Source organism: Pleurodeles waltl, chromosome 1_1 (assembly GCF_031143425.1).
Source record: "Pleurodeles waltl isolate 20211129_DDA chromosome 1_1, aPleWal1.hap1.20221129, whole genome shotgun sequence".
Lineage (NCBI taxonomy): Eukaryota > Metazoa > Chordata > Amphibia > Caudata > Salamandridae > Pleurodeles > Pleurodeles waltl.
The window spans coordinates 407,109,367-407,133,881 of NC_090436.1; the positions used below are offsets into that span (position 1 = coordinate 407,109,367).

Genomic DNA, 24,515 nt, shown 5'->3' on the forward strand with positions numbered 1-24,515 from the left:
ATGTACGGTGTGTAAGAACCTGGGCACCTAGCCTGTCACTTGCTTGTGGCCCCCAGTTCCTGCTTGTTCCAGACTGATTCCTCCCCAGGGGTTTCCTGCCCTGGTTTTCTCACTTACCGTTGTTCCAACAGAAGCCCAGCCCACCCCCGGAACTACTTAATACAGGCCGCAGCGAGGCCGCACAGCGGACGTGCTGCTGGCACTCCAAAGGCAAGCCCTTCTGTGGTCATCTGGATCCAGCGCCACAAAAATACAACATTGCAAACCGTGCCACCATGCCGACCCACTCTCCATGATATGACCTTTCAGCTGCACACATTGCCAGTTCACCTGCATCAGCCCACACACCAGCCCACCGACCAGACACCACCTGAACACACCTTCTCTTATGCGCCCTTCTCAGCACTTGCCCTCTATGCAAGCATTCCACCGAAGTATGAGACCTCATCGCCACCCTCACACCAACATTCTTTCTTCATTGAGACCTGGCTCAACCCCACGCCTGGTGCAGGCATTGCCACAGCGATCCCAGACGGATATAAAATCACTCACAAGGGCAACAACAACAAGCCAGCAGGAGGAACAGCCATCATCCACAAAGATATCATACAGTGCACCACCACCACTGACAACACCAATAACCCCATGGAACATCTCAACTTCAAGCTCCACACAGACGACAAGGCAACCATCAGAGGCACCACGCTTCAGCTTCTGCAACACCATTGCAGACGTCATTGCGCCCCTCGCCTTAGATTCAAAGGACTAAATCTTTCTCAGTGACCTAATGACCACAGCACCACACACCTCTTTGACAGTATGAGCAGCCTCGGATTGACCCAGATTGTCAACAACCCTACACACTGCAGGACACACGCTGCACGACATTTTCACCTCCAGCTACTGCATCAAATACAGCCACTTCAGAGAACTCACATCACTACATCATCCATCCATCCATTTCAGTATCTCCAGCCCTCACCATCACCACGAAGACGACCATTGTTCCCCACCGGAGGTGGAACAAAATATCAGAGATCAGCTGGAGAGACGACCTCAATACCTTCAACCCTGCAACTGCCACCAGCCTTGAACAGGGAATAAAGACTTTCAATGCCTTGATCACCAATTGCGCAAATAGCATCGTTCCTATCAAGGGCAACATCCAGAGAAAATCCTCCAAAAAGGCCAGGTGGTACACCCAAGAAATCAGAACAATGAAACGAGATAGCAAACAGCTGGAGCAGAGATGGCACTGCTGTAGGGACACATCTGACAGGGCATCCTTCAAGACCTCCCATAACCTCTACACCTCCTGCTGAGTGCAACACGAAGATGGGACTAGCCGCATGCATCAAAACCAGCACCAAAAACACTAAGGAACGTTTCATTATTGCTAAGGAATTATCCAAATCAGCTGCCAGCGAAAACAACATCGCACCCTCACAGGAGCTGTGCGACAACCATACCGACTTCATCCACAACAAGATTGTAACCTTATTCAGAGACTTCGAACCCCAACCCACACCTACAGACTTTAACAGATACGCCACCATTGCAACTGACACCAACCGCAGGCTGACCACCTGGAACCTCCTCTCCACCCAGGACACCACCCCCACCATGAAAACCATCCACTCGAGATCTCCCACAGACCCATGCTTGCACACCATCTTCCACCTCAGAAAGGATCGGCCATAACTCGCCACCCCTGCTCAACACCTCTGTCATTACCGCAACATTTCCTGAGGCCTGGAAAAACGCCGAAGTCAGACCACTACTCAAAAAATACTCCACCAATCCTAGCGCACTCAGTAGCTGCAAGCAGTCTCCCTGCTCCAATTCCCAGTGAAGGTACTGGAAAAGATAATCTACAAGTAAATCATGACACACCTGGAGCTTAACCAGCCACTCAAACCCTCCCAATCCGGCTTCCGCAGCAATCGCAGCACCAAAAGCACTGGCTTCCACAACAATTGCAGCACTAAAACCACCCTGAACGCAACCACAGATGACATCCAAATCCTCCTCGACCGAGAAGAAACAGCAGCTGTGGCCCTCCTTAACCTCTCTGCAGCCTTCAACACTGTATCCCACCACACGCTGATTGAAAGACTTCACCACATATGCATCCAAGGGGATGTTTTCAAATGGGACACCTTCATTCTCACAGGAAGAACCCAGAGGATTCACCTTTCACCTCTGTACCCAAGGAGATCACCTACGGTGTCCCTTTGGGATCATCCCTCAACCCCATGCTCTTCAACGCATATATGACCTCGCTGGCCAACATCTCAATATAATTACCTATGCAGATGACACCCAACTCATCCTCTCAATCACCAATGACCCCCACCACCAGAACAACTTCCACAGATGCATGACAAGCATCGCCAACTGGATGAAGAAAAATTGCCTGCTGCTGAACATAAACAAGATGGAAGTAGTGATCTTTGGCAACAGCAGCACCACCTGCAACTAGGGGGGCCATCAGACCTAGGACCCACACCCACTCCCTCCGACTATCCAGAAACCTCAGAATCCTCAATGACAACAAGCTCGCCATGAAATCACAAATCAATGCTGACTTTTCCGCCTGCTTCCTCACTCTGCTCATGCTATGTAAGATCTTCAAGTGACTACCCCCTACACACGAGATGCACCATGACACAGGTCCTCATCACCAGCCAACTGGACTAAGGCAACGTCCGCAACATAGGAATCACCGCACACCTCCTACAGAAGCTTCAAACCATACAGAACACCCCAGCCAGAGTCTGCCTTTCCTGACGAACCCACATCATACCCTACCTCGGGCAACTCTATTGGCTCCCCATGCAGAAAAGATGCCAATTCAAGCTGCTGACCCATGCACACATATCTGTATACAGCCAAGGGAAATGCTTACATTATGTACTGCCTGAACTTCCACCAGCCTTTGAGAAGACTACGCTCTGCCTCCCTTTTGCTTGCCCATACTCCCCGCATCTATTGAAGCTAAAGTGGAGGACGCTCCTTCTTCCACATAGCAGCAAAGATCTAGAACAGCCTCCCCATGCAACTCCAGACCATCACTTCCGTTCCGGAATTCCAAATGACCCTCAAGAGCTGGCTGTTTGAATAAGCCTCCAGGACCTGTTAGCGCCTGTATACGCTATTGGATGATTAGCAGTATTTTATAAATCTTGATTATTGATTACTTACAAACATATTTAATGACGTTTTGTTAACACACCTGTGACTCTTCCTTTTCACAATTTTTTTCATTACATTTTGTGGGTGAAAAATGCAAAAAAAAAAAAAAAATATATATATATATATATATATATATATATATATATATATATATATATATATATATATATATATATATATATATATATATATTTTTTTTGTTCTCAATGTTTCTAGATCTTTCTTCTGCTTTTGTTTAACCCAAAAAATGCAATCTCAAAAACAACACGAGGTCCTAATATCGTCTGTATACATCTTTAAACCACAACAAAAGCAGCCGTAAAGAACAAGCCCCTAGAGAGTGGTGCATTTATATCTGTAGAGCAAAAAACGCCAACCTGGGCAATGCTTTAAAAATGTTTTCTAGAGGTCATAGTTCAATGATCAAGGAAACTTAAAAATTTTTTATTTTTCAAATGTTGCTGATGGGCTGCAGAACTCTCTGCAGTCCCTCACATCATTAAAACAAAGGTTTTGGTGGTGCCCTTTCTAGGGACATCACCAAAAAGTAAAATATATTGCCCTTGCAGCTCATTATGGGGCGCTTCTCGAAGGAGTAGCAATAAAAAAATGAGCGGCTGTTTCCTCTCATTTATTATTCACTTATTTGTGTGTTGTTGTTGTTGTTGTGTTTTTTTTATTTTTTTTCTGGGTGTCCCAGTCTCACTGAGGTTACCTACTGATTTTATTTTTTTTATTTTATTTTAAATGAAGGGCCGTGGTGGGAGCCCCAGGGCCCTTGCGGCCCTGTCGGCTCCCTGCATTAAATGGGGCTTCCCAGGAGCCTATATATATATATATATATATATATATATATATATATATATATATATATATATATATATATATATATATATATATATATATATATATATATATATATATATATATAATGTATATATTTTGTTTTTTTTGTTTTGTTTTTTCATGATCCCACCGGTGGGAGAACAGTGCACTTTCCCTGCACGCAGACAGGGAAACAGCCAGTTTCCTGTGAATTGGGGACACCATCTCTGAGCCAGCCCCGAGGCCTGAAAGTGGCTCGGTGGGCAGGGGGGAACGTTTCCCCATATAATTTTTTGCAGCCTTGGGAGGGTGGATGCCTGGGACCTTTTTAGGCTAAGTGAAGGGGCCCATGCTCTCCCCTCCCCTTAATTTAAGGGCCCCTGGGGATAAGGTCCCTGTTTTCTCTTTTTTTTTTTTTCCTATGGAGAAAACACGTTTTCGGACTCCCATTTTTCAGCACCTGTTTAACAGATCACCCCAAATCTTTCCATGCACAAATAGCCAAACAGTAGCACTTGTTTTGGAAAGTTTTGTGAAGAGTCGTCAAATGGTGCCAAAGATACAGGCAAATAAAAAAAATAAAAAAAATGTTTCTAAGGAAACAGTCCTAACTGTATGTGTGTGTGTGTATGTATATATATATATATGTGGATGTATGTATAGAGATATAATATATATATTATATTTCACTGAAAAAAAACAATGGTTACAGGGACATTATACTCGCACGAAACCTTAGAAATCCAGCAGTTATAGATAGTTATTTCAAGTATGTTTCATTTATATTTATAATAATAATACCATCATAGAAGTTGTCATGAGTGTTGTAATATCTGGGGTAATTAGCAGTGCATGGCGAGGGCGCAAGTTATTGTTACCTTAGGGCGCGAGTTATAGTTACTTCGAATAACTCTATAACTACTGATTTTCTACAGTTTTGTAAGAGTAAATTCAGAACCTAACTATAACATCCCTGTAACCTTTTTTTTTTTTTTTTTTTTTTCAATGAATTTCTGTTTTTTTTAGCACACAGAAGTTTAAATATAAGCAGCGCCACACACAGCCAAAGGCCAGGTCTGGTGGCCAACTCGCATGCATGCACCCAAACCCAAGCTGTGCACGGCCTTCGACTGTGTGCCTCATAAGTTTGGATGCAGTGGGTGTTATATTTTTTTTTTCCCAATTTTTCTCAGGATTTGTGAATCCAAGATCCGTAGATCCACCTGCGGATCAGACGGGAAAAAAAATTGTGAATTTTTTTGTCCACGAGGACCTCTGTGTCCTGTGGGGTTAGGATATCTGTAACCGGACCCCATATGTGTGTTTTTTTTCACACTCCTCTTCTCCAACCCCTGAGCCGATGCAACAAACAAAATGGCAGCAGCAAGTTTTCAATCATTGCCATGCTTTTCTCCTTGAATCTGCCAATCCACATCCGTGGCACTAGATAGCTATATTTTCTAAAATCTAATATCTCAGAAACTACTGAACAGATTTTCACCAAACCACAAAAAGCATACTCTGCGGAAGAGAATCTAGCTTCGTCCCAACTTTGGTGTAATTCTGTTCAGCAGGTCTGGCTGTAGGTATGTTTAAAGAATGCAAAATCCCCATTGGCACAGAATGGATACATTTTTTTTTGGGACAGGCCCCCAACCCCCGCAATCCATTATTTTGGCCTCTGCTTCAGGGATCACCCCAAAACTTTCAAGACTGCAACTGAACTGATCAAAGAATGAGTTTGAAAAAAAACTCTTTCATGAAGCCGTAGTTCCACTAGATGTTTCTAGGTGTTACTCACAAGTCAATTGCAAAAGCATTGAAATTATTCAATGAAGCTGCTGTTCCACTAGTGGCTACTAGGCCTCCCTCAAGTAAAATGCAAATCCGTTGATATTCTTTCCTATAGGTGCAGTTCCTAAAAAAGTGTTCCTAACATGTCGAATGCAAAACCATTGAAATTCTTATGTCAAGCCGCAGTTCCAGACGTTGTTATTCGGTGTCCCTCAAAAGTCAACTGCAAAAGCATTGACGTGTTTTTTTCATGAACCTGCAGTTTCACATATTGTTATTAGAGGTCCAGCTCAAGTCAGATGCAAATGCTTCAAATGGCCTGCACCAAGTTGTGGGGGTGTGGCTTTAGCATATAAATTTGCATACCCTCTTTAATCATTTACACTTGTTTTCCATAGGATTTTTTTTACTTGCCAAAGTCTAGCTCATAATAACGAGTAAAAATTACAGATTTCAATATATTTCTTGTTTTTGTTTTTTAAACTTTTTTTAAATGATTATTTTTAAGTATGTGATCACACCATACTATTTATAGGAACTTTTATTCACTTGTAAGTACAAGGACGTTCAAAGAACATATTTTGGATTTTTATATTTGTGTGGACATAAGATTCCAATAGGGGAGATGCAGTTCCACAAGTAATGACTAGAGGTTTCTCTCCACTCAGACTCAAGTGGTTGAAATGTCAATCACAAATATTTGCACTTCAACCTGGAAATTTGAAACTACAGTTTAGCCACACTATGGACTTGTGCTTGTTTTCAGTAGGGTAAATGAACATACCATAAACTGGTTCATAGTGAGGGATGAACATTGTAATTTACAGTGAATGTCTATAAACCCTATTATACATATGAACTAGTAAGTGTAAGTCTCTATTTTTATTTTTGGGGAACACTTTTTCAGGTTTATATGTACATGTGCAAGGGCAAAATGCTGTCACCGAAAGTAAAAGAATCTAATGGCTGGAGTGTGCTGGTCCATTGATCTATAACTTTTGTTAGGGTGAGAGGTAGTATAATTTGAGTGACATGTCACAGACCAATGGTGAAAGTGTGTTGATTGGGAGCTCCCATATATGTATGCATTTTTGTATTATATTTTTTGGAAAACATGAGGTGGGCACAACAGCTAAATCTGTCTTGTAGAATAGACCTACAAAGAGGGCTGTTCAAAATCAGTTCTGCTCTCTGCTCCTTGCTGGTCTAGACTTCTTACTTTCCTGCTCCCTCCATGCCTACTTCTTTTTGGGAAAAACAGCTTGATATTGGTTATTGTATTTTGAAGTCACTTTGATCACCTTTCTTTGTGTGTTCACGTTACAGGAAGAAATCCACAACTAGAAAACTCGCCCCAAGATTCAGGAACCAATTCAGAAACTCCAGCTAGCTCAACTCGACAAAGTCCTACAGCTCTACATGCTGTAGAAGGTACTGGTGTGATTGGGTTTATACATTTGAAAGCAGTAACACTACAACTTCATTTGGAAGTAGGATGCTGTGAATGCTTATCTGACATTGCCTCGTTGAGCTTTGATTGGTCCGTTGCTTTTCTTTAGTTGTGTATTTTTCAGTTAGTTTTAAAAACAACACTGCCATACTGAGTGCGTGCTCACTTGCAGCGAGTGTGCATTAAACAGTTTCAAGGCTGGTAACCTTAGTTTTGAGTTCAGTTGTGAGAATGCCTTTGCATGGATTGTGTGCATTGCTGCTTTGCTCAAGGCACTCTGATTCTTGAGCAGTGACGCTCTACCTACTTCCAAGGGTTGCAGTTACAAGTCTTTTATTCGACCAAGTTCAACCCATGTTGCAGGACAGACTGTTACAGAGTGATGTTCTTAAAACCTCAGCGTTGTAGTAGATGAATATCAAACCTTGGAAAAGCAAAGTGTACTTGTCAACTCTTTATTCTTCCAAATGATACTTCCTTAATACATATTAGTTCACTCAAGTTACAAACCTCTGTTACTGATGAGCAGACAAACAGAGGAAAGGGTCTTACCACCCAGACCTGATTTCTCCACTGCCTCAGTCTATCCAAAGAATGACTCTATAGGAGTTTTGCATGTAGTTGGGAAAGGGTGAGGCACTAATAAAGCCCTGCCTTCCTTATTTCCTTCCCTGTAATAAATTCAGAAAACATGTCTGTCGCGTATCTCTCCTCCAAAAGGAGCCTCTAGTTTTCTTTAGCTTGACTTAGCATGTGGCTATCTCTTCACCTATTCATTGAACCATTAAATAATGCCTGTGATCCTTTAAAATGCTTTTAGTCTTTTCTTATACCACTTGCCTTAGTCCACTGTCTCTCTCTTCTCCTGGCAGTTCAGAGTATGTAGAGGAAATTCTCTTTTCTGAAGGGTACTTTTAACTGCAGATTTTTCTCTTTAGAATATCCCTAGATGGCACACTGGATCAAGAAGATTTAAACAGCATTGCTGCCATGTGCCTGCAGGTGGGGCACATGGAACTTCACATTGGCATTCATGTTGTCTCAGAAGTGACGATGGAACCTAGTGTAAATGCCACCCATGCATATTATTGTCAGATCCTTTCTTTCCACACCTTCCTACGTGGATCTGGTGCTCACTGAACTTTATCCACAATCCACTGTCAACTTTTTGCCCCCCAAATTCAGTTTTTTCCCTATTTGCAAGAAAACCATGTAAACCATGTCCCTTCCTAAAACCTATGGAATTAAGCAATGTAATTACTGTTGCAAACAAGTGCTGCAAAAGACCCCCATGAGAAGCGCTTCTGATGGTTGGGTTCAGGGCATGACTCAAAGTCCTGTAAGTAGTGTGCCCTTATGAGTACGAAGGCGATTCAGGAACATGATGTGAAGCTGTACGTTGCAAAACACCAAAAGGAGTCACGAAGGTCCCGCTCCTGCTAGAAGTTGAGGCCCACAACAGGCCCTCATTTCAGCCCAAGCCTTTCAGTGAGTGGAAGCAGAATCACAGAAGGACAAACAGGATTTATCCCAGTCCCTCTACTCTCATATTGTGAAGTCAAATGGATGTTAGGATGCTTCTCTGTCTTGCTGCCTGTCCCCACCGAGAAGGTGATTCTACAACTGATGGCAGTGCACTCTGACATTTTGGGGTCATCGCCAACATCACAGCAGATTGAGGCCATGTTGCAAGTCTTTGGAACTCTTCCATCTCCCTCTGGCTCTGCTTCCAAGTTGCTTTACTTTTCCTTTAGTGGCACATGACCAACCTATGGGATGCAAGAACAGGCATTTCCTCCAAGGGTGTCAAAATATAACATCTGACAGTTGTGTCCTTGAGATTGTCCAATGGAGCACTGCCCTACCATTCATTTTAGACCCTTCAAATCTTCCACCCATATCGGAGTGTCTCGTAGACGAGCCCTTTTTGCCTTGTCCAAGAAGTGCAGGCTCTTTAGGCCTAAGGAGCTCCACTCCACTAAGGAGCAATAGAGAAGGTTCATGCTCTTGAAATAGGAACTGGCTGTTACTCCTGCGGTTTCTTTGTGCCGAAGAAGGACAGGGGCATCTCCACCCTCTGAACACCTTTTGTAGAAGGACAAGTTCAGGATGCTCACGTGGGCCACATTCTGCCTGCTCAGGATATAGGTGACTGGATGGCAGTTTTGGACCAGCAGGACACCTACTTCCATGTACCTGTTCTGCAGTCCTTGTGGTACAGTCCCACTAGCGCCCCTTGAGTGTTCACAAAAGTGATGGTGGTGGTCGCAGCATACCTTAGGACATTGGGGATTCCAGTTTTCCTCTACCTCGATGACTGACTTTAACAGGTCATCCTCCCACAGTAAGTCGTAGACCACCTCTAGACAACGACAAACCTCCTAACATCATTGGGGTTCACTATCAACATACTGACGTCACAGCTGACTCCTTCTCAGTGGCTTTCATTGGAGCTGTCCTGGATATGGTGCAGTTTTGAGCCTCTCTCCATCAGAAGCCAAGGGCATTTGGGCTATAATTCTGGTGTTTCAGCCTCTGTCCTGGGTCTCGGTGAGAGTGGCTCTTGGCATCCTGCTAGTCGACTGTGCCAAGTGGCATATGCAGGCTCTGCAGTGGAACCTGAAGTCTCAGTGGACCCAGCAACAGGGGAACCTGTTGGAGTCCATTCATGTTTCGGAGGAGACTACATAAGACCTGCAGTGGTCGCTGCTGAACCACAATTGCACTGGCACTGGCAACAAACCTCCTCTCCCTGAACTACCTGAAGCTGACAGCTGTAATGGGTGCATTACTGTTGGGATGGAGAGATCACCTGGGAGAGATAGAGATCAGAGTGTTCTGGTCTCTGGCAGAGCCCTGTCTCCACATCATCCTATTGAAGATGTGGGCTGTTTGTCTAGCACAGAAAGCATGGATCCTATGTCTGGAGGCGCTTCCTCTCTGAAGCTGGCTGGAGCATCGGTACATTTCCCTGGTCATGAGTCATGTGGACGGTTCTTTGGACGCCACAGCAGAATAAGACTGCCTACAGCACCTGGCAGACCTTGAATGTCTGTTACATCCTGAGATAGCAAAGGACATCTTCGAGCAATGGGAAGGACCCTGGCTAAATATTTTCTATGTTGGTGGGAGTGCTCATTGTCAAAATGTTTGCACGCTGGAGATACTCCTTTCAGTCGCTTCATCTCCTTCCCCAAGATCTGAAAGAAAAATAGAACGACCGGGCCCTAGTCATCGTAGTGGTTACAGATAGGACAACGAGAATGTGTACCAGGGCATGAGTGGGGTGGGATCTCCTGTCAAAGCAGCTGCAACTCCATGTATGGAGTTTTAACAGCAGCAGTTAACTGCCTTCAATTATCTCCTATAGTTGTGGATATTCTTTCTGCCAGCTTCTGGGACAAAGTTGTAGTCTGGTGTTTAACTCTCAGTTCAGACCTGTTGCAGGCCAAGCTGTCACAAGTCTTGATATTTGTTTTATCTCTGGCCCGGCAAGGATTCGCGGAACCAACTGTCTTTGTTCAAATCACCTATTGTGATGAGGCTTCTGAAAGGTTTGACTCATTTGTTTCCTCCCACAATGGCATCTCAGTTTGGTCTGCCATTTTAACATGTGCACTCCCTTGGAACCAATGCACAGCTGTCCGCACATTTCCTTACTCTAAAGGCTGTGTTTTTTTTGTCATGGTAACTTTGGTGCATCCCATGTTTGAACTCAAGCTCCCTGTAAAGGTTTGTAGTTCATTCCAGACCAAACCTTTACCTTCATCAGTGGGCTGTTCCTGGAAGTTGTAACAAGAAAGGGCTCTGCAATTTTTAATTTGTTAATGAGCATTCCAGCTGTAGCCTTAAACTTCATAGAAAAAAGTTCTCATTAATGGAAAAACTGCTACGATCAATCTCCAGAGGTTGTCTTTTTTCCGGAAGGCTTAACCCACTTTCTGAAACTTTTTCTGCAGCCCTCTACGATGACTGGAAAGTGTCCATATTTTCATACTGCGTCTTTCAGCACCTGGTCCATTTCCGACATTGTGTCAGCCGTAGGCCCACTACAAGAGCAGTTTTTCCAGTGATGGAGCATGAAATGACTCAACTTTCGTAAACGGTGTTTCCCCTGCTTTTGAATGAGGAAGGGTAATGGAGAGCAGAGCAGGTGGGACATGCATAATTTTGTGATGGCCTATGCTTCCACATGTGCTTTGTTTCTTCTTCAACTTATTTTTAGAAGTTCCTTTATGTATTAGGCTTTTGTTTTTATATTTTGATTCATATTCTTTCATTCAACACCTCCACGAGCACTGGAAAAGGTTAACACCCCCAGTCAGTTGATGTCCACATGTAGTCAAAGTTTTGTTTTCCAGCAGTAGGCAGTTGTTGTCCTATAGCACAAGAGTTGCTTTTAGCCAACATGTGATGGAGGAAACACTGTCCCCAAAAGAATCCTTATTTATGGATCAAATCTGTTTATTAACAGTTTAGGATGCAAGAAACACATTACACAGCCATGCGCCTACAACCTCTCGGGCCGGCAGCATTTCACATCTTCCATCAACAAGCCCAAGGAAGAAGCTCCAATGAAAGGACTATACAGCCACAGTTAAGTGCACACCCGTCCCTCCCACCTCAAGAAAACCCGAACTAGAATGAGACCTAGCGAGCGCTGATGCCCCGTCTTAAGAAAAGAAGAAACAGAAGAAAGGTCACAGACAACCATAACATGTAACACAACAAAACCCCTCACAGCAATGCTTAGCTAGAGTACATTCTGCGCCCACCCGGACCACACCCCCTGGCCTTTAGCGCCACCTGTCCGACTCACCCCACCCCCACGCCCTACTTACAGCTCCCAATCAGTCCGCTCCAAGTATCCTCCGCACCCTCAGATATACAGGGCATGTGAGTTTGTTAAATTCAGCGGATAGGATCTGAATAAAGGGTTTCCACAGCTCAGCTAATTCATCTGCTCTCTGATCAGCCACTAAAGTTAGTTTCTCCATGGCCAGAATATACCAAAGCTTGTAAAGCCAGGAGGTATAGCTCGGGGCCCCGTCCGTGCCCCACAATCCAAGAATCACCTGGTGTGCCGCATTGAGGGCAAGGGCAATCTGCCGTCCCCGCAAAGAACGGAGGGGAAAGGTGAGAGAGTTAGCCAAACCCAGAATAGTGTATGCCAGGAACCTTGGGATCTCTGTGGAAAACACTCTGTCAATCTCATCCATAATACAATTCCAGTATCTTGTCAGCTTCTGACAGTGCCACAGCAGGTGGATGAGCAAGCCCGTATTCCCACACTCCCTCCAGCAAAGCCCAGATTTAGTAGAGTCCCATTCACTTATCCTCGCAGGGGTATAGTACCAGGAAGTAGCTATCTTAAAGGCCGTTTCAACCCCCGGAATAGGCACTGCCAATCCCCCCTCCGACTTGAGGCAGTACAGTGTGTTACGGGAGATCCGCGCGGGCCTCCGGTCCCATATAAACTTCATGATCGCCGTCTGAAGCGTAGCCAGTGTGTTAGATGGCGGAGTGAGAGGAAGTGCCTGAAACAGGTAGAGTATGCGCGGCAAGATCGTCATTTTGATTGCGGCGATCCTACCGAACCACAATAGTTTATACTTCATCCATGTCTCTAGATCCCTGAGTATCTCCCTAAAGAGGGCCGTGTAATTCAAATAGGCTGTCCTTGCCACTGGCTTCGCTAGAACAATTCCCAGATACAGGATATGCGAGGCGGCCCATATAAAGGGAAGATTGATTCAACTTAACTAGTGCCGTCCGCTGCTCCTGATGTGATTGAGATACTATTTTGTTCATTTAACTTCTAATGCCCTGCATACAGAAGGCTTGTGACTGGCCAAACATGCCCAGCAGGACAGACAAATTTGCTAAGTTTTATTTTTTTAAAGCTAACTTTCTTTTATTTTGCCAAGTCGTCTTTTCTCACTTTCCTCATGTTTTTTCTATTTTTGCTTGTGGGCAGTCTTCTCAAAAGATTACAACTTGTTCAAGCTACATTGTTTCTTTATTATGTGTAATTTCTGAAATGCTTGAACACGTAAAGTGCAGTACACTCTAATCCACACACTCCAATCCGCCCTGCTACAATCCACCCCACCCTAGTCCACCCCACTACAATCCAAACCACTCAACCCCAACCCACTTCTAATTTGCTGCACTCCAACTCACCCCACTGTAATCAAAACAATCTGCCCCACTTCAATACGATCTGCCCCAATCCAAAACAGTATGTCCCACTCCCATCAAATCTACTTCAGAGTGCCTCACTCCAATCTAAAACAGTCTGCATCACTCCAATCCAAGACGTTCTGCCCCTCTCCAGTCCAAAACATTCTGCCCCATTCCAATCTGCCCCACTGTAATCTGCTGCATGCCAATCCAAAACAATCTGCCTCCCTCTAGTCCAAAACAGTCTGCCCCAATCCAAAACCTGCTGCCCCACTCTAATCCAAGACATTCTGCCCCACTCCAATCTGCTCCAATCCAAAGCAATCTGCTCCACTGCAATCCAAAACAATCTGCCACACTCCAATACAAAGCAATGTGTCCCACTCCAGTCCACCTCACTCCAATCTGCCCCACTTTAATCCAAAATAATCTTCCCCACTCCAATTTACCCCACTCCCATGTGCCTCACTTCAAATTAAAACAATCTGTCCCACTCGAATCCGCCTCACTCCACTCTGTCCCACTCCAATCCAAAATAATATGCTCTACTCCAATCCACCTCACCCCAGTCTAATCCACCCCCACACCATCTCAATTCACCCCAATCTGATACACCACAATCCGATCCACCCCACTCCAATCCACCCCATGCCACTCCAATCCACGGCATCTCAGTGCAACCCACCCTAATAACCCCTCCAGGCCACCCCATTTCAATCCACTCCAATCCACCCCACCCTTTGCCAGTTCAGTCCACTCCAATCTCTTCAGCCTACCCCACTCCATTCTGACCCTCCACGTCACTAACTCTTAGCTATGCTGAACAGTAACCACACTGGTGTACATCAAGGAAAAACACACTGCCAAAGCCAATATCTCTTGTATAGCCGAGACCTGTTGGCTTTGCCAATGCTTGTTAATATATGCAAGTTACCCTAAGGTAAGCCAATAAAGCCATAAGGCAGGGTGTATATATTAAAAGGTGGAACATGTACATTTGCAGCAGTAAAAACCCTAAATAGTAGTTTTTACTTTCAAAAGGCTAGTAGCTCTGTTGACAAGTACAGAGCTACAGGCTGGCACCCCTGCCCTGTTAACTCCTGAATGGGCATACTAAAGTTAGTATTGAAAAGTAACAAAAGAATCAGTGCATTGAATCGGATTTAAGGGTTAATTCAAATTCAATGTAACATGGGCAAAGTTCAATGTTACAAGTTGCCGCTTTGGTTGCTCAAGGTTCCCAGTGTCTGTTTTCAGTTGCACACAAAGACTTTCCTCACTGGAGCCTTCTGTCATCCTGGGAAGACGTATCAACGACTCTTAGGAAAGTTGACAATAGAGGCCAGCCATGGGAAGAGGTATTACCTCCGCCTGGAAGGGAGCAACATGGCTGTCGGCCCAAAAGGCGAGCTTCAAAGGAGAAGCCATCTTTGAAGAGCAAATGTGGAGCACTTGGGTGAAGAGCTGCCATATTGTCTTGGTAGACAGGCTGGCACTCGGGCAGGAGAGGGGAAACCAGTTGCCAAACCAGTTTTCCAGGGACGTGTAACCCCTTTGGTCGGCTAGAGAGCTCTGTACACCAAGAGAGGGGTTCCGCCATGTTGTAAGTGGGCAGAATGGTGCATCCTGGGATATCCAAGTGCCACACTTTGTAGGAGTGGAGGAAATCCGGTAGCCCATTGGATACCAACCACATCCTACGTTGAGGGCACCTTTGACACCCAGAACTCAGATCTTGACAGATTGCAGAAGGGGAACGAAGGAGGACTGGCCTTCTGCACTGAGTAACTGGCAAAGAGGCTGCACCAGCATGGACTGCACCGGCTGAATCTGGTGGTTATCAAATGAGAAAGGAATGTGCCTGCTGTGTCCTGCTCATGGGGTAAGTTGTCTCTGAAGCCCAGCTGAAGCAAAAGACTGCAAGGTTCAGTTGACTGACTTCCTGTTTGCAGCATAGGGTCACAACAGCTGAAGTTGCTGGAGCTAGTTGGTAGCCCATATATTTGTATCACCACCACTTGTTGCTGTGTAGCACCAGAGACCAGGACCTGACACTCAAAGTTGCACCTCAGTCTGCTGGACCCAGAAGAGGAGTCAGAGTGCAATTTGGTCGCCCTGAAGACGAGGTGTCGCCCAGGAAAGGATTTGGCTGTTACTGCCATACCGGGCAACTGATAGCCCAGTGTTGACTGTACTACCAGGACCAAGAGGACTTCAAGGGATTTTCACCCAAGTGGCCAAGACCACCTTTCCAAGTTCATGGACCGAGTAGCCACAGTAAGACCTCTGTTGACCACATTGCATCCACAGCATCCTTGAGCATCTTCAGCAACCTGTATCCCTTGCATCAGGACCACTTCTATAGGAACTTATAGCAAAGGGTTAAAAGGGCTTTGAACTTACTGAAGACTGCTTCTGAGGACCTTGCTGGTTCCCCTTACTGCCGGAGTTGGTTGCCTAAAGTATCTAAAAGTAAGTACAGTGGTACTTACATTTTTCATGAAAGTTTCCAAATATCAAATTTGTTCAGTTTGCCAGTGCTTGTTCGCCATTAAGTGAAAGTTCATATATTCTATACCTTGTAATTGCTGTATACCCAGCCCAGAACCGTCTTTTTGATCTTTTTCATTGAAGTGTCTAAAAATACATAAAATGTAGTCTATTTTTATAAATTGGTGTTGGATTTCTTGACTGTCTCATAAATGTCTACTTCAGTTGTTTTGGTGCTGCTTAAATCCTTAACACTTGTTCCTTTGTGTACACCTGACAGCTGAGAGCCACAGCTTCCCAGGGTTGAGCTTAAGGTTTAATATACAAAACCTACTACTCCTTTATTACACAGTGAGGTCACACAACCACACCATATAATACACCCCATTTCCTCAAATAGGTTCTTTGCAAAATCTCCAAGTGCAATTTCTTGTACTTCCTGCCCCCCCCTCCATGTACTTCAGACTTTTAGCATATAAATCCAAACATCCATCAAATATTAAACTAACCTTTGAATAAAAAAAGTTAGGTTAGATTAAAATAAGTACATCATCTTATAAATGTACACATGGTTGCACTAATACATAGGTACTCACAAACATTTTTTCAGGGGCCAAAAGGGTTTGTCTGTGATGTGATCAAGGGCCCCCTTGTTGCCAGCAGGGTGGCAGTCGGGATGGGTGTTTCCCAGGGGCTGTGCCGGGAGGTGGGTGTAGGGGAAGCAAAACCTTTACATCCATTGCACAATGTGAAACCAGAAAACCTGGGATTAATCCAGGCTTTCCCACTTTACCAAATTGTGTGATGCTAGGAAATTGTACAGTTTTACTTTCCCTCCTTTTTCTTCTTTATCATATATAAAAGGACGTCGAAATACATGATTCCGGATGTGCATTGTACAAAACCTTCTCCTGTGTTTAATTTAATAAACTATAATGTTTTTGCTGTGTAATAGGAAACCAGCCCAAAGAGTGCACTTAACAACAGACTTTCATCTTAGTTTACCATTGACACTGTTGTCAGGGTGGAGGAAGAATGAATGTAAATTCCTGTTTGAAAACTATTATATATTTCTCAATGCATTGATATAATGTGATGTGTTATGGTGAAACGGTTTTGCATGTTAATGAAATACACTTCTTGAACTTTGAAGAGACCTTATTTTATATTTACACTTTTGCTTCAAGATGTCTTTACAAATAAAGGTGTTTGTAAAGATAGGCGCTTCAGGATAACCTAGTTACCGCCTTTCTTTCACTTCAATTAATCTTCAAATAAAGACTTGCCTGTTTATTTAACTTATTTCTCTAGATAACCAATCAGTTACTGGCAATTATTGACAAATTGCCATGGTGGGGTTTGGAGCTTTTCCGGTAGTGCCTCACAGATGTCGCATGACATTAGCTATTTCATTATTAAAAAAAAAAAGAAAAAAAGTTTTTATTTGTTTGTTTTCTCTTTCAGAAGAAGTAATAATGGAAAACAGACCCTTTCAATCTGGCATGCCACTGTTTTCTCCTGCTCATTCTGAGGATTCAGATCTACAAGGATCGGGTTCTCAAAGGAGTAGTGAAGTACAAGTCACTGAGTTGCCTATTCCAGATGAGAAAATGAAACGGGTTGAAGACATACTTGATATCTGGAGCGGAAATCTTAAAGTAAGCCTTACAATTATTTTTAGAAACAGTCTTATTAATTGCATATTGTAAGGAAATGCCTCTTCTTGCATAATCACCCCAAAGCTTTTAACTGATGCTAATGGTGTTTTGACTCCAAGAGTACACTTATGCCTGCTAACCAGACCTTCCTGCCAGTGCTATGAACCTGGCTTATCTCAAAATAACATTACTTACCTTAATTATAATATGTACATGTATATGCTACCAGTGGTACCCAGGGCCTGTAAGTGAAGTTGTCCCCTATGGATGGAGTTAATTGTGCTACCCTATGGTAACAAAGACAAACGTGTCTTCAGCCTGCCACTTCAGACTGGTGGAGAAGGTTTAAAACCGCTAACTTGACTATCATTTAAGCTGTGTCCCCCCTGCAGCAGGCCTATTGAGTCCTAAGGTAGGGTGCTGTATATTAAAACATAGGACATATATTTTTATGTCTTAACAGTAAAAACTCCAAATAGTTTTTTTTATTGTGGCAAAGCTAATAACCCTATAGGCAAGTACATCGTTACAGGCTGACAACTCAGCTGTGCTAACTTCTGATTGGGCCTACTTAAATTGGTACTTAAAGGTATCGAAATAAACATAACATTAAATCCAACTTGATGTCCAAGTATCGAATTTAATCTAACATTTAAGGAAATGCACCTTTTGCAAAATTGCTACCCTGTTGCCCATGTTTTCTCGTGGCCATTCGCGGATTTTGCCCTCAAACACCCTTGTGCCCTCCTGGGGAGAAGTATGAACAACTCCCAGGAAAGGGAATGGTAGAGGCCTGCCATTGGAAGAGGTGTCACCTCTCCCTGGCAGAAAGCCACACATGCTTGAGCCCAAAAGGCAAGGTTAAAAGAGAAAGCCGCCTTTGAAGGGCAGATGGTGGACACTTATGCAAGAGGGGCTGATCCTTTCTTCAGGTAGGTGGGTTTGTTTTCAGGATAGAGAGGGAGAGACCAGTTCCCAGACAGTTTTTTCCATATGCGTAGCCCTCAGATAGCCACACTTCTAGGCTGGACTACCATGCTGCACATGCCAAGAGAGGGGTTTGCCATCTTGTGAGAGGTCAGAATAATTGCCACATATTGAAGGAAATCTCCATCTGCTGAGAAACGTCTAGGTGTAACCGCTGCATCCCCAGGGGCATATTCTGGACACATATACGTCACCTCTGGCACCCAGACCTCACATCACATCTAGACTGGAGAGATGACCAAAGGACTGCCCTGCTGTTGCCTTGCCCTGGCAAGAGGTTGTACCAACCACTGGATTGCACCGCCTGCTTGGTGGGCTGGCAAAAAGGGGACTATGCCTGTTGTGCCCGGCTCATGGAAAAGTAACTCCTGAGCTCCAAACAGAAGAATTAACGTTCATGAGTCAGTTGGCGGACTTCCTGTGGCAGCACCAGGGCCACAAAAGCTGAGATAGTCCATCCTGGCTAGTCAGTAGCCACAATTGTCTGATCACCACAGGCTGCCAACGTGCAGCTGCGAACACCAAATACCGATGCTCAAAAGTTGCACCTGAGTCCACTGGACCTGGGAGAGTTGTTGGAGTGCAGTTTGGTGTCCGAAGACGGACACTAGCCTTCACCAAAGGGAACCAATGGTTTTGCTGTGACAGGAGAAGAGCAGTTCAATGGCAACAGGACTTTTGGAATGAGGAGTAGCCCCAGGAAGCTTCACCCCCACCCCTATTTACTGCACAGCATCTTCAGGATCCTGTATCCCTTGCATCAGGATCACTGTAAAAGGCACCCTTTTTGGCATGGTTAGCCCCCCCCACTTTTTGCCTGGTACCGGAGGTAATTTCAACTGTTAGTGCACTGGGTCCCTGCTAACCAGGTCCCCAGTGGCAGAGCTCTTTCCCAAAACTGCACAGTTGTTTTGCACAACTGCACACACTTTAGCACCCACAGTAAGTCCCTAGTAAATGGTACCCCTGGTACCTAGGGCCTGGGGTACTAAGGAAGGTCCCCGAGGGCTGCAGAACCAGTTGTGCCTCTCCCAGGGACCCCTCACCAAACCCACACAGTGCTGAAGTGGTCATCAAAAGGGCGTAGTCACCCTAAAGGTGGTCAGCTTATTGACTACCACCTAGCGCTCCCTGTAATGCCCCTAAATTGAATATTAAGGTGGCACCCCTGAACCCTAGAACTCAGATCCTGATGACCTACGAAGAAAAGGACACAGAGGAGTCTCACCTGCAGAAGAGGAAAAGAAAAGGCAGCTGACTTGGTACCAGCCTGCCTGCTGACTTCAAAAGACTGTGCCCAAAAAAGACAACTCGTCCTGCAGCTGAGCCTCCAATAAACCCAGAAGGACTGCCTGCCTTCCACAAAGACTCAGACTTCCATGAGCAGCGGATCTGCTCTGCAACAAAGTCTCAAGAAAGGACGCTGCAGCCTATGGGACAGCAAAGACCCGACACCTGAAGTGACCGCTGCACCTGACGTCCATGCCCTGAGGTGAAGCAAATAAATGGTGCCAGCAAGGTTCCCCAGCTGTCCAGAGTCCTAGTCCACCCGTGTTTCACCCCTTTTGGACTCCCCTACGTTGCTTGCAGCCTCTGTACGCTGGCCCTGTGTCCTGCGGCCTTGTGGTGAGAGAAAACCAGACACCACCAACAACCACTGCACCTGGCACCCATGACCCAATCTGAGGTAAGTCATCAGTGCCAACTATGTCCCCCGGCTCCACAGGGCACGAGTCCACCCTGGTATCCCCAGCTCCCTGCTGGAATCCCAGATGACCCGTGCAGCCTCAACACATAGGATCCCCTTCACTGCAAGTGCTACTGCGACCAAATGTGCACCAATGTCCCCAAATACCCCCCGTCTACAACCTACCTGTTTGTTGTTCCCGACTGGCTTCTTAGCCAGAGCCTGCAGCCTGTCTTCACGAGGGCCAATTCTCATTGAATACCATTGGGTACCCGACGCCTTGCTGCACCCCTGCACCCAGCCCCACCAGTGCTGCCCGAGATGACCTGCTGGTGTGGTTCTGATCAGTGTCCAATATTTACCTTAACTCTCTGAGATTGGCCTTGTGAGTCGTTGTTAACTGTGTGTTTGCTACACATTGTTTCTCTTGATAGGTTAACACTGAAGAATTCTGAAATTGTATTGAGTTAATATTTTGAAAACAAAAATTATTTATGCATGAAAACGTACTTACCTTAAAACAAAGTTCTTGGGTTGAAGTGTATACATAAACAAAAGTATTATTTTTCTAAATTGGTCTTGGATTTATTCTTTGATTGTGTCTCTCATTTATTGCCACTGTGAGTACAACAAATGCTTATCACTAATGTCCGATAAGCCTAACTGTTCACCGACAAAATAGAGCATTAGTCCGATCTGCTTTTGCCTCTGCAAACCTATTGGGAATCCACTGGACTCTGCAAAGTGTACTTCTAAATGCATCATATGGAAAGCCAGCTTCCTACAACAACTCCTTTGAAATCTATGGTGGTTAACCCATAGAGCCTGGAACTGGACTGCAGACTGCTTTGGTGACTAGGTAACTGTCCTAGAAATTCTTACTGACCCTCTTGCCTGCCCGAGTTGGTGAACTAGAGCAGGCCAGAGAACCCAAACACAACTTTATAAAAGTTTTACATTGTTTCTGGTAACCTATGTAGTTGCCAGTGCTTGTTTGAATGAAAAGCTGTGAATTACATTTTCCTTAAAAATCTATACCTCCGTAGCCTTCTGGTTGATTGTTTTTTTTTTTTCTTCAGTGTCTAAAAATTAGACCTCTTTTGATATATTAGTGTCCGATTTCTTAGGTGTTGTATGACTTTCTAATTATGTTGTTTTGGTACTTCAAATTGCTTTACACTTGTTCCTTTGTTTAAGCCTGACTTCTCCTAATCACAGCTACCCACAGTTGAGCTACGATTTAGTAAACAAGCCTGACTCTACACAAGTTGGTACAGTCGGTGTCTTACAGGCTGAACTCACACTACCACACCCTAAAATGCACCATTCTCTTCACACGTGTAATAATTGTTCATAAAATTAACTTCTGTGCTTTTGTTAATCTTGGAAGGTGGTTTTGGGCTTGAGAATGGTGACACATTGAAAGGAACTCATTTTTAAGTCCCACACAGCAGTAACTGTTTTCCTGTACTTATCTCAATTACTATAAACAGGGCACCGTTATTGCCACATTGGAAATTAGGGTGATGTGCATGACTGCCCATCATCTAATTTTATGTAGGCTTCTGACCGAACCACCCATATTTTGACATAGAACTTTGAGTATAAAAGTAAATGGCTGAATCGTGAATGCTGGAATTGACCTAAACCCTAGAGCCTTACAGTAAATAAGGCAGATACTAAGGCCTTGATTACCAACTGAAAGGAATTCCCATGTGGAATTCTGTTCCACTGATTGTTTTTTTTGTTTTGGTTTGCATTTTTGTTTGTTTTGTTTTTTGAGTGGGCTCCTGTACCTGTATGTACTGGATGTGGGAACCATTTACTTACTTGTACTGGCCAAAATGATCTGTCCTGTAATATTGCTTTGGTAAAGGGCTGCCTTGCAACCTAAACTGGCTCCCTGGCCACCACGTGTCCCTTAGAGGAGGTACAGGGAGCATGTCATGATCCTCAATGCCAGCCAACATTTTCCCCTTCCCTTGTCACTCCCCCTCCGAGCAGGTGATAAATGTGTCTGTTAATGTCTGTTAAACCCCACAGAAAAGGGAATATCTTGTTGCATTCTGGCCTGTAATTTCGGTTTTGCACAGTTATAACCTGTTCCAAGGCGTTTAACTCATAATTCCTGGAACTGTATTGAGAAATTACATGGGCATCTAAAAATCTGACTGCCCAGAATCTTGCTATTCAATTTGGTCGTAATCTGGACCTAAGGGGAAAATAAGGTTTAGGTTTGCTGCTGCTAATTAAATAACAACGTGCATGTTCATTTTGATGGAATAGGTCATTAGTTGATGTAATGGCTTTAAAAAAATACTGACTTTGCTGTCATTCTTCAAATTTTAAACTATTTGTTTATTCAATTATTAATTCTAGTCCAAATTAGATCCAGAGCAGTGTTTTTTGCAGCTGTGCTTTATTTTTTTACTGTTAACTTAGTCGAAATATTCTTGCAGAATAATATTGAGATATTTATATTTCTGTTAGAAATTGAGGTTGGCCACCTTGACCTGTTGAATTTCTCACGGTCTCCCCTAAAATGACTTACACGCCATATGTAAGTACAGACTCTAAAACACAGGGGTGTTATTATCCGTAGTAAAGTAGGTGCTGTGCCACCCTGACCCAGGAATGTTTGGGCCCACTGCAGCCATGTTTTGCCTGTAATTTACTATCTAACCAGTGATGGGCATATTTCTTGCTTGCACTAACAAGGGACCATGGCTCTCTTGGTACACAACTACATAACGTTTGTATCTGAACGCATAAACTGCTTACATTTGTAGGTTGACTGACAAGGTGTACCGTTTGCAACCAACCTCTTGTGTTTTTAGAACCAAATATTGAGGATGTAAAATGTTCATCATACAAACTCCTTCCATATGAAGTGGAATTGATATTCCTCCTGTGTGTACAGAATGGAAGACGTGCCATTTAAGGTGACCACCTCACTCTTTTAGATTTTAGACTGAGTACCCTATGAAGAATACTTGTATGCATTTATTCACATGTCTGCACAGAGGAAACATTCTTAAATTTATTAGATACTTCACACCCTTTTAATGCTGTACTGGGTGAATGACTTCAATTTTGTTTTTTCACGTTTGTTTACTCCCCTCTCCCCAAGAGTAATAATAGTATCTAGTCTTCCCCTAATTCTAGCAGACAGAATGCTTACACCCATTTTCTTTACTTAAAGACCCAAATTATTTGAAATGATCTGTGAGACGATTGTATGAGGTTTTTAGAATTGAAGTTTTGAGGATTTTGTTGATCATGATTCTTTATAATAAGGCAAACAAAATTTGAAATTTAATTGACGATACCAACGCAAGTTTTATGCGTCCGCAACCCTAATGCTTTTTTTAACATCCGCATTTCTTAAGTTAACAATATTTGCATAATCTGGTTGGATAAACGTTAGTTCTTTGACTTAAAATGTTGTTTTAACCCCGACCGCCATTGCTTCCTAGTTCAGCTCTCTTTCTTTCATAGATGCTTATTAAAGTGTCCACTAACTCTGAACACACTGGCGTTATCACCACTGTGGATCTTGCACTTTCTGTCCAGGTATCTATGGTTTTCTGTGATCATCGTTGACAGAGGCAAAACCCAATTGATACTGTGTCTGCGAAAACAATGCAACCTAAACCTTTCAAAGCAATGGGCAAGGGACCTTGTGCAAAACTTTAGATCAACTCTCAACTCAAGGAAACCTTTAATATGCTACCTGTCTTTGCCCCCCTCCCCCATGTTTCACAGGCAGCATAATGAACAAACCCTATGTCATAAATAGAAATTCAGCGTTCTTTTGTTAGTATATGAAGAAATGATTTTATGGTAAAACGTATCTAAAAATAAATTCTTGTTCAAAGGTAAGTACTCACTGCAATGGTCATCTAATTGATGGTTATTCAAATAAAACTCTTTGAAGACCATTTCTTGCCCTATCAGCCACCCTCAAAATACCATTTAGTTTAGCCCATGCTAAGAAAGTCTTAGCTAGTTTAATGGATGGGACTTGTTTGTGTGTTTTCCGGAAATAATTAAAAGTTGATGCTCTACCAGAGTTCTGAGTTGTTTAGGTTTAGCTTCATTACTCTTCAGGTGTGGGGGTGGTGGTGCAGCATGTCAAGATGGCGCCCAGATAAGACGTACTGGTGTGGAGCTCTGCCGCTGTGGCCTACGATAGCAGCATTCTTGGCTCTCGAAGCAGGTCCCACTGCATCCGCCCAGCAGAGGA

The 24,515-nt window shown here is 43.9% G+C and overlaps 1 protein-coding gene across 6 annotated transcripts in view; it reads left to right on the plus strand.

The window, feature by feature from the left end:
* The window catches only part of POC5 (POC5 centriolar protein), a 212,075-nt gene that overhangs the window by 45,648 nt on the left and 141,912 nt on the right, over positions 1–24,515 (plus strand). For 5 of the 6 annotated variants that reach the window (XM_069223681.1, XM_069223662.1, XM_069223671.1 and 2 more), the window contains 2 exons: positions 7,141–7,245; positions 17,402–17,595. In XM_069223681.1, the coding sequence (XP_069079782.1) occupies positions 7,141–7,245; positions 17,402–17,595 (299 nt within the window). The remainder of the gene's footprint in view (positions 1–7,140; positions 7,246–17,401; positions 17,596–24,515) is intronic. The other variant, XM_069223689.1, reaches the window with a different exon arrangement.